The 9,663-nt window shown below is 41.3% G+C and overlaps 2 protein-coding genes across 3 annotated transcripts in view; both read left to right on the top strand.

The window, feature by feature from the left end:
- pfdn5 (prefoldin 5) overlaps nucleotides 1-1,116 on the top strand; it is a 2,209-nt gene extending 1,093 nt beyond the window's left edge. Inside the window, exons 4-6 of the mRNA XM_035661536.1 lie at nucleotides 122-196; nucleotides 304-409; nucleotides 759-1,116. Coding sequence (XP_035517429.1) covers nucleotides 122-196; nucleotides 304-409; nucleotides 759-844 — 267 coding nt within the window. The 3' untranslated portion in view covers nucleotides 845-1,116. The remainder of the gene's footprint in view (nucleotides 1-121; nucleotides 197-303; nucleotides 410-758) is intronic.
- Nucleotides 1,117-1,976: 860 nt separating this feature from the next.
- The window catches only part of larp4ab (La ribonucleoprotein 4Ab), an 11,276-nt gene continuing 3,589 nt past the window's right edge, over nucleotides 1,977-9,663 (top strand). Inside the window, exons 1-13 of one of the 2 annotated variants that reach the window (XM_035661534.1) lie at nucleotides 1,977-2,614; nucleotides 4,273-4,411; nucleotides 4,730-4,982; nucleotides 5,222-5,358; nucleotides 5,686-5,789; nucleotides 5,979-6,089; nucleotides 6,530-6,583; nucleotides 7,393-7,605; nucleotides 7,812-7,894; nucleotides 8,481-8,693; nucleotides 9,078-9,129; nucleotides 9,301-9,465; nucleotides 9,580-9,645. In XM_035661534.1, coding sequence (XP_035517427.1) covers nucleotides 2,612-2,614; nucleotides 4,273-4,411; nucleotides 4,730-4,982; nucleotides 5,222-5,358; nucleotides 5,686-5,789; nucleotides 5,979-6,089; nucleotides 6,530-6,583; nucleotides 7,393-7,605; nucleotides 7,812-7,894; nucleotides 8,481-8,693; nucleotides 9,078-9,129; nucleotides 9,301-9,465; nucleotides 9,580-9,645 — 1,593 coding nt within the window. In that variant the 5' untranslated portion in view covers nucleotides 1,977-2,611. Of the gene's footprint in view, nucleotides 2,615-3,383; nucleotides 3,757-4,272; nucleotides 4,412-4,729; nucleotides 4,983-5,221; nucleotides 5,359-5,685; nucleotides 5,790-5,978; nucleotides 6,090-6,529; nucleotides 6,584-7,392; nucleotides 7,606-7,811; nucleotides 7,895-8,480; nucleotides 8,694-9,077; nucleotides 9,130-9,300; nucleotides 9,466-9,579; nucleotides 9,646-9,663 lie in introns of those variants that run through there. The other variant, XM_035661535.1, reaches the window with a different exon arrangement.

Here is a 9,663-nt window from a genome sequence, read left to right as displayed (position 1 = left end):
GTGTGAGTGTGAGTGTGAGAGTGTGTGTGTGATAGACAGAGACAGAGAGAGATGTGCTTTACATTCAGTTGTGTGTCTCTTGGAGATATACATACTTGTCCTTGACATCTCTTCTTCTCAGATGTACGTCCCTGGATCGTTACATGACGTGGACAATGTTTTAGTGGATGTGGGGACAGGATACTATGTTGAAAAGGCAAGTATATTTGCATTTGAAAGTCCATAAATAATTGAATCATCTTCCGTAGTAAATTATTAAAATGATGTAGATTATTTATACCTTGTGTTTATCTGTCTCTGTAGAAAGTGGAAGACTCAAAGGCATTCTTCAAACGCAAAATAGACTTCCTTACAAAGCAGATAGAGAAAATTCAGCCAGCCCTTCAGGAAAAACATGCCATGAAACAAGGTAAGCCCGGCTACATTTTTCATATTTATTTCCATTTAAAGTGCCAATTTCTACCTTTTTTTTTTTTAATTTAAAGTGTTCACATCTGAATTGGGTGACCAGTGCAGGAATTGTAGCCCTTTCTATACATAGTCTCACATACATAGAGATCAGTACCTGGAGTAGTTTCACATAATGCCTCAGTGTTCAGGGTTTTACATTATAAATGTTGCATTGAGTTTTATAGGGCCTTTATACTGTGAGCCTTTGTCACCACAACCTTACAGCTCCTCAAACATCCTGATTCCTTCGTGCTTCTTACTTCAGAACTTCTTACCTTGTACTTTATACATTGTGCTCTTTCTTGCAGCTGTGATTGAAGTAATGAACGTGAAGATCCAGCAACTACAACAGAGCCAGCAGACATCACAGATGGTTGGCCCCACCAAGGCTTAATGACAACACCTGTTTGAGCTCTACATGACTGGGGGCGGGGTTTAAGTGTGTGTCTAGAAAACTTACATCTGCGGTTGTAGGACGAGGAAATACCCTCCACTAATCTAATGAAGTCATGTTAAATAGTAAGGAATAAAGATTTTTTTTGTGCACAATGTTTGTCACCAGTAAATTATGACGGTGTTGTCATGGTAACGCTCAATTTTAAACTACTTTTAATTGGGTATCCAATTAGTTTGCATAATTAAAGAGGTCACTGTGCATTCAAGGAACATTTGTTTCTTTCATTGTTGTATATTGTTCAGTGCTTTTTTTTTTTTTTTTTACATTATACTTTTCTAAGTAAACTTCATCTTCTTCAACACAAGTTTTAAATTCCTGCACAGATGCATAGGTGTTTTCATTTTCTCTGGGTTAATTAGATTCAGGTTGAAGGTGGGTTGAAGTTTTACAGGAGGTCACCAGACTCTATGAAGTCTGCACACATCCACACAGACTAGAGAAGAGATCTAATCAACCACAAATTAAATCAATTGTCTATAAGGAAGAAGAGATGATGAAAGATGACAATTGAGTAGAATAGCGCTTGTTTAGTGGGTGTATTACTATGTACAACTCAGTTTTGGCACATAGTTATAATCCAACAACTGTTTCTATATGTGCTCATTACAGGTTCAATGCACACAAGCATTAGCTATTTTTACATGTTAAATAGATTTTAAATGATAAAATTGCCTTGATTATTAAAAAACCTAGCATTTCCGGTGTTTTTCCAAAAAGGCTCAATTTTTATCAATATTGTAATATTTAATAAAAGATAGTTAATACTCCACACTGCCCATGGTGTGATGACACAGATGTTGTATATTATAACCATATATATATATATTTAAATGTCCTGCGAGCTTATCTCTCATAATGATTTATATGACTTCAAGCTCTTTAAATAGGAAGTGGGCACAGAGTGGAAAGTGATAAGTTAAAACAAACAATACTCGGTAGTGAACTTCAGATCTCCATTGCTGATGCAAGACGGAACTTGGGCCACAATCTGTTCAAAGTTTGTCTGAGGTCATGTCCTACCCACCCTGCCCGAGAACCGTGCGCTGCAAGCGGTACTACCTCAGTCTGTGTGCGGCATCTGGTCAAATAGACATCACTTAACTTACAACATAAGCTAGCTTTGTGCGCCACACCGCTATTACGACCTCGATTAAATATAACATGGTGTAAAGGTCTCATACGGGCACCGACTCTGCCGTAGTGTCCCCTCGGAGAGGTCACACGGTCGGGCGTTGCTACGCTGCGGTGTTAGCATTGTTGTTGCCGGGGAGGCGGAGTGCAGCCTGTTGGGACGGACGGTGGCAGACAGAGGACGCAGCCGTCACATGCTGGATGAACGCTGCCTTGAAGGTGAACTGCGTGATGAGGAATTGAACAGAGGAGCATATGTCGTCAAACGGGAGTAGTTTTTGATTAATATCAACGAAACAGTTGTTGGTGTTATTACAGTAGAAGCGTTTTAAGTTGTGGACCGTTGGGACTGGAGCACGTTCGGCCGTTTGAACAACGTTACCGGGGAGACGGTAGTTAAGCAAAGAGAGAGCGACGAGGGTGACGAGGGTCCGCTCTAAATAAGTGCGGTCAATCACTTTTAAAGAGTTAAAGCGTCCGCAGGAGGATTTAAAAAAAAACAAAAAACCAAGAGGGCAATTTATTATCCCGGAGACGAGGAGGACATCACAAGAACGCGAGGATCAAAGCAGCATGGTGAGTTTGGGGCCTGGAAAAGGGGGCACGCTAGCTAACATGCGACAACCTGTTTGCGTTCTTCCTCCTGTTTGACTCGCTGCTTTCTGGAGCTCGACCGAACTGCTTTACTCTGTCGTAGTAACTTTACACCCTGACAGTAGGTGTTAGTCAGTGTCCATGCTGCGAAACAAGACTTATTATTTACATGGGCAGTTAATTGTGTTCATGCCAACCTGTCAAACAAATGAGCTGCAACGAAAGGCCGGTTCTGTCCGGTCTGCTAGTGAACCAACGTAGTTAGCCAAAGCCGAGTATTTATAGTACCGCTAGTCAAAACGTGGTCCCCGTCAAACAAGCCTGCCCTATGAACACGTGTGTGAGGACATGTAGAACTGGGTAATACTCTCGACTGACATTTCGCTTCGTTACAAGTTGCACGAAGAGTGTTGCGTTGCATGTTTAGCGACAACTACACGTGATTCATGTTACACAACTGTAGCTAGGTTAAGTAGCTATCAAAGAGTACCTGGATAAAGGTCAAAGCTAATCGCTGCCGAGACGCCAGTTTTAAAAGATCAATGCGGGGGTGACTTGGTAATCAATTGAGCACAAACGCAGTGTTATCCAGTGTCTGCTCTCTTTAACCGGACATAAAGAGCAACGACTGTCGTCGCCTGCTTAAGTTGCATGGGCACGTCGGCACCATGTGCTCTTTCCTCCCGACCCCCAAAGCAGCTCGACTTTGATTCACTACAAACCCAGAGTCGATGAGTTGAAACCGTATTTTGCCTAGCAGACAGGTTGGGGTGTGAGATTAACACTCGTATACTGGTTCAACATTACTGACTCAAGCACACTGCAGGGTTTTATAATGGATGACAGGTCAAAATGCCTCGCACAAGTCACGCTGGAGCTCAGTGGCGGATTTGCGCCATGTATGGTCACATGTGACCGTCTGAGAGGAGGAGTCAGAGCGAGGAGGAAGCCAATGACAAGTCAAACTGGGATGATTTGTTTGTGAGTGAAGAGCTGGGGCCTTGCAAGGACGGAAAGCTGGATTACAAGACCTCAGACGAACTAGCTTCATTCATTGGATTGGCTATTAGAGTAAAGGAGTCGTCTCTGAATGTTGTGTGGAGGCTTAATGCTGTTATTCTGAGGTATGAGGTTAAAAGCATGTGTGAATGGCTTGTTGCACGCTGATCTTTTACTGAGTTCCCTTCTGGCTTTTTTAAAATCAATTACATGGACGTGGATCTGTGATGCTGTTATTTGGTAAAACCAGGGCATTTTATTGTGCAGAATTTGCACTCGTATCAAAGGTTTTTCTTTTGAGAGACTGACGTATTATCTTGTTTGAAGGCCGCACATTGTATTTTCAGAAAGTGGTGATTCCAAGGAAGCTCGTGTATTTCGATTTGTTTTGTGTTGTAGGAGAGATGCTTAGCCTAATAGTTTATACACTACTGTACACATCATGATCGATATTGTCCAACAAACTCCTGTTCTCCCTCCACAGTTGTCCTGTAAGTCCTGTAAGCTTTAAATACCAATTTCTTCTTGTAATTGAAATAATTTGCGGGGCAGGCGACTCCACACATTACACATCATCATGTAAAGTCCCGCTCTTTCGTCCTGTTTTCTGTAACTCACAGTATGTTCATATATCCATGCAGGTCACCACAAAGGGAGCAGGTCTGAACCCCAACGCTAAAGTGTGGCAGGAGATACCTGCCCACCAAAACGATCTCCCAGAGGGGACGGAGGACTCTCCCTGGCTGCTGACCTACCCTCCCCCCGCTGAGATGACCGACGGTACGAGCTCATTCAGTTGTGTGAATGTCTTCTGACTTCACTTTATCTTGTCGTCTCTCATAAACTCAAACCAAACCAAGCCCCTGTCTCTCCCGCACTGGTACAGTAACAAAGGATTGGGATAGATTGTGTGACACGTATAAACATGCATGGTGCTTATTAAGCATTACCAAGATAATTGCAGGTAGACGTGGTACGTGAGGAAATAGCGTCGTGCAGCAAAGACGAAGCATGACAAAGCTTGTTTTTAGATTGTGTCTGAACGTGACAGTTATTTCACAATCATAATTTTGTTTCTGCTTGCCTCCTCTATCTTAGGTAACTTAAACTTAGACAATCCCTCTACAGGGGGAAAGGGATACGACACTGAATATCCTGACGGCACAGCTGACTATGCCCCTGTACTGACAGAGGGCATTGTGAATGGCATTGACAACCCTGACCTGAGCTATTTAGTCTTTGAACCACAATGCGAGTCCGCCACAGATGGTGATGTTCCTGAGGAGAAACCGATCTCTGAAGAGAGCCTCAGAGAGTCTTTGAAGAAACAGCTTGAGTTCTGCTTTTCTAGGTGAGTAGTGAAGCAATGTACTAAAGCCCTTTTTAATGCCACAGATTGCAACTCTTTCAGTGTGTTAATTCCTGTTCTTGCAAGTTTGGTTCAGGAATTGAAACGTTTAACAAAAACATTTTTAAAATACTTTTTTTGCTGGAGCAAATGTATGTATGTGTGCTTACAACTATAAGAACAACATGAGGCGATGATGAATAATAGAAATAACTTTGGAGTGATGTTTTGGGTGTTTGCAGGGAGAACCTTTCTAAGGACATGTACCTGATATCCCAGATGGACAGTGATCAGTTTGTTCCCATCTGGACCATTGCTTGCATGGAGGACATCAAAGCCCTTACCACTGACATGGACCTCATTCTGGATGTACTGCGAGGTACCAGTGCTGCTGTTCTTCCTGTATTTGTGCTCACAGATTCACCAACACTTATGTTTACAGACGGAATCCATATAAAACATTTTTAACTTAAATGAAGTAATTGTCTACCATGCATGTATTTTTATTTAGTTTTTTTTAATCATAGTGCTGCTGAACAGGGTTTTGGTTGGGTTGCTAAGGACATAGAGAGAGTTTGCCAGAATTTGAAGTGTATGTAACAATTAAAATACTAGAATATCCATCAGCACACTGTGTAGGTGTATTAGGGGGCCTCAACTTACTTTGAAATGGTGAAACCGTATTTAGATCGTGTCTTCATTACAGCTTCTCCCATGGTGCAAGTTGATGAAACTGGAGAGAAGGTTCGGCCAAACCACAGTCGCTGCATCATTATTCTGAGAGAGGTGCCAGAGACGACACCAGTTGAGGTAAAGTGAACAGTAAACCCTACAAATGAGACGCTGCCTCATGTTTGTGTTTGCTTACACTGTGTGTATACATATATCATGGCTCACTGACAGCTTATCATAGAGCCTTCAGGGTGGCGAGAGGGAAAATGTTGTGCGAGTGTGTGGAAGCCAGAAATGTCTAATATGGGCCATGCATCTCTTTCACAGGAAGTGGAGGCTCTTTTTAAGAGTGAAAATTGTCCGAAGGTGTTAAGTGCTGAGTTTGCACACAACAGCAACTGGTACATAACGTTCCAGTCAGATATGGATGCACAACAGGTACGACTCCACAGTAATCACCACACAGCTTATGTTTGACCAACTTGCTGTCTAATCCTAAAGTTACAATACAGTTACATTTTCAGTTGAATTTTTTTTTTACATTAGTATGTCTTTATTTCATATTAACATTGAACATTTACAATATAACTACTCAAGAGATTTGACTTTCATTATTCTTTTAAACTTGGAATTTGATCATTCTTGATTACAATGGCATGTTCCCTTTTTTTTTTACATGGGTAGATGTTATCAAGAATTGTGTGACTCACTACAGCCACTTCATCTTGACAAGTTTACAGTTCTAGTTAACACTGAACATGGCACTTATGTTGTAGGAGTGAGGGGAGGATGAAAGCTTCTGTTTTTTTAGATTTGCACAACAACACACATTTGACAGTGTTGTGAACATTTGTTTCTTTTCTTTTTTTTGGCGTCAGGCTTACAGATACCTAAGAGAGGAAGTGAAAATGTTCCAGGGAAAACCAATCATGGTGAGTCCTGTCAATGAATAACCAGTAATTGGCTGTATTATTTAGTACACTACTAGGTTTTTATCTCAGGCTGGCTCACTTCTTCTTTGGTTCTAATTTAGGCAGTACAACCCAGCAAGTCTGGTTACACAAGACTAGTTGTGTTGTCAGCTGTCACGTCACAACTCTCTAGGCTGGGCTGTTTGGCTAAGCCGTAGCCTCAGTGACCTTGGGATTTGTGTGTACTGAGACTTGATAAGCAAGGAGGTGTTTGTCAGAACAACCATATCTCTAGACAGTTTGATTGCTCAAACTTCTTATCACAATGTGACATTTACCTTTTGCATTTCAGGTATCTGATACATCCTTTTCAGCTGGACTTTGATTTAACCTTGTGTGTCCCCTTTTTTTTTTTCTTTTTTTTTTTTTCTTCCTCCCTCATAAAACAAATCACGTTGTCTGATGTATTAACAGTCCTGTCTAAACCCCAGTGATGATCAGTATCGCGCTTGGAAGGACCCATATGCACTGTGGCTGGCTGGGAGGAACTTCTCATCTGTAGCTGTCTATCAATCTATTGAATCTCTGCTTCTGCACTCTCCCTCATCCTCCTTTACTCTCCCTCTACCCCTCACTCCGTCTCCTTCTCCCTGTGTTTTCCCTAGTCAGTGCAGTGTTTTATGGCCTAATGACCGTTGAATTATGAGATCTGAGGGGACTAAAGGATGATAGACAGAGCTACAATGCTACTCGTCATAGGTACAGTGTAGGTGTCACATCTTCACTCCTAGCCAACATACCTGATTCTCTCTTTCTTTCCCTCCCTCCAGGCCCGCATTAAGGCCATTAACACGTGCTTTGGTAAGAATGGCTTCTGCAGCGTGGACTCAAGCGTGTACAGTCAGCATGCCCAACCACAGGCTCAGTATGGCTCCCCCGTCTACATGCAGCAGGTGTACAGCCCTCAGCAGCAGTACCCTGTATACCCTGTGGTGTCTCCCTCTTGGAATCCTTCAGCCATGCCTTACTTTGAAACCCCACTGGTGAGGACCCGAATGTATTGTTCACAATGTCTTTTTAAATGTAGAAAAGTTCTTTTTGTCCAGAAGAATTTAGATTTAACACTGTCAACATTAAGTTGTCATCATAGTGTCTATTGCAGTTCTCAGCTGCAGTTCATATGCAGTTGCATTGTTTATATTTTCTGGAGCACTCTAATTTGATTTCCCACTGCCGTTGTGATATCCAGGCACCTTTTCCGAATGGTGGATTCATGAATAGTTACAGCAGTCCTGGGAACTACAAAGGAAATCGACACATGAGCAGGAACCGGTAGGTGCAAGTCATGATGACGTGATGCCTTTCATTCATGTTAATGCTGTTCAGTCTTAATTAACTCCTTCAAGGAATTTATGTATGATATGATGATACGTAATTTCTATCACTTTAAAAAATGCCATTTTATCTAGCACATATATAAAGTCATAAAGTTTAAAGACACTGATCTCATTAATGCATTAATTAATGCACAAGATGTTCGAGTTGTACTGGTTTAGATATCTTTGTTTGAAATTCGTTCAGTGGTTTTGAAGCAGTATTCCATAAAAATACAATGCAAATTCTTAATAAAAACTACATACAGTTGAAAATAAAAAGTTATTGTTTCAATTTAGAGATGCATGACATTTAGAAACTAATTAAGTACAGTCACATATAATTCTTAACTGTGCCAGGCATAAACAAAACAAACAATTGAACTGCTAGTTCAGATCAAACGTCTTTTTTTCTAAATCACTGTCACAATCTTGGAGTTTGTTTACCCTCCCTTATTGTTTGAGTAATTGATTATACTTGTACAAGCCTCTGGTAGAGCTGACATTCAGTAGTAAATAAATACGTGTCCTTTGTTTATGCCCAGAAACCATGTTAAGGGTCACCCTTGCCCAGGAGACGTTCCCCCACCTTCTTCTTTGGCTCCGGTGCCCCTGATGGATGGCCTGTCTGCTCCCTTGAGTCCACAGCCCCTCCAGACACCAGGGACTCCGACTGGCACCACTCCGGTCTCTCTGCCCTTCTTCAGCCTTAAAGACACTTCAAACAGCGGATATCTGAGCGGGGCTGGACGTGGCAGGTGAGTCAATATTACCTTATTTATTAACACTATGGTAATGAAGATTTACAACCAAAATGTGAATACAGGTGTTACCAAGGCTACCAGTTAAGCTTCCGTTCGTTAGTGTAGTAAAGCCTTTCCTGTGAGCAAACATGCGCCATAGCAGCATCCTGTTTGCCATGAATGGAAGGGAACCTTAATTAGTATCATTGGTAACATCATTGGTAATGTCGAAATGGCTGCTGTGAAAATGTATTTGGAGGATTGTTTTGTTTGTTGTGACTAATTTTCAGTTTTGTCACTTTCACTCGAACTGTGTCTCAATGTTATATGTATGTTAACATGTAAATATAACTTTTGAATGTAAACCTTTTTAACGATAATGATCTGTCTTCATCGTAGGAGAGGTATCCACAGAGGCATGAGGAGGAAAAGAGAAGATGAACATAACACGGTCAGCATATGTCCTCTTTTTCCCAGTTTTTCAGTATTTTTCTATAATACAATTGTGTTTTTACACTCCTGTGTCTTTTATTAAAAAGTAGTCTATTGATATATTTTTGTGGCAAGATTCATATCATGTCTCTTAACTTACGTTTGACATTAACTGTATTGAAAATTACAGAGGTCTGTCCCTGTGATGGAGGCCAAGGTACCACCTCCACCAAAGTTTGACTTGGCAGCTTCCAATTTTCCTCCTTTGCCGGGATCTGTTGTCAGTGTACAGGGTGAAAATATGCCAGAGATGCGCCTTTCTGATATTGTACGTGGCCTAAAAGTGACTAACAAGGTAGATATCTTATCCTCTTTGATACCTTTTTACTCTGGAGACTTTTGTAAACAGCATTTATATATAAAATATGTATAAATGTACGTCATTATTGTAAATTCTTGATTATTTCAGTCTGTGAGCCAAGAGGTCAATGAGACCCACCAAGAAAACATCTCAGAAGATACTGTAAGCAAACCGGCTCCTGTGACCCCGGTT

This window comes from Morone saxatilis, unplaced genomic scaffold (assembly GCF_004916995.1).
Source record: "Morone saxatilis isolate NCDOM2014 unplaced genomic scaffold, NCSU_SB_2.0 Contig18, whole genome shotgun sequence".
Lineage (NCBI taxonomy): Eukaryota > Metazoa > Chordata > Actinopteri > Moronidae > Morone > Morone saxatilis.
This window is presented reverse-complemented; position numbering and strand designations above follow the sequence as displayed.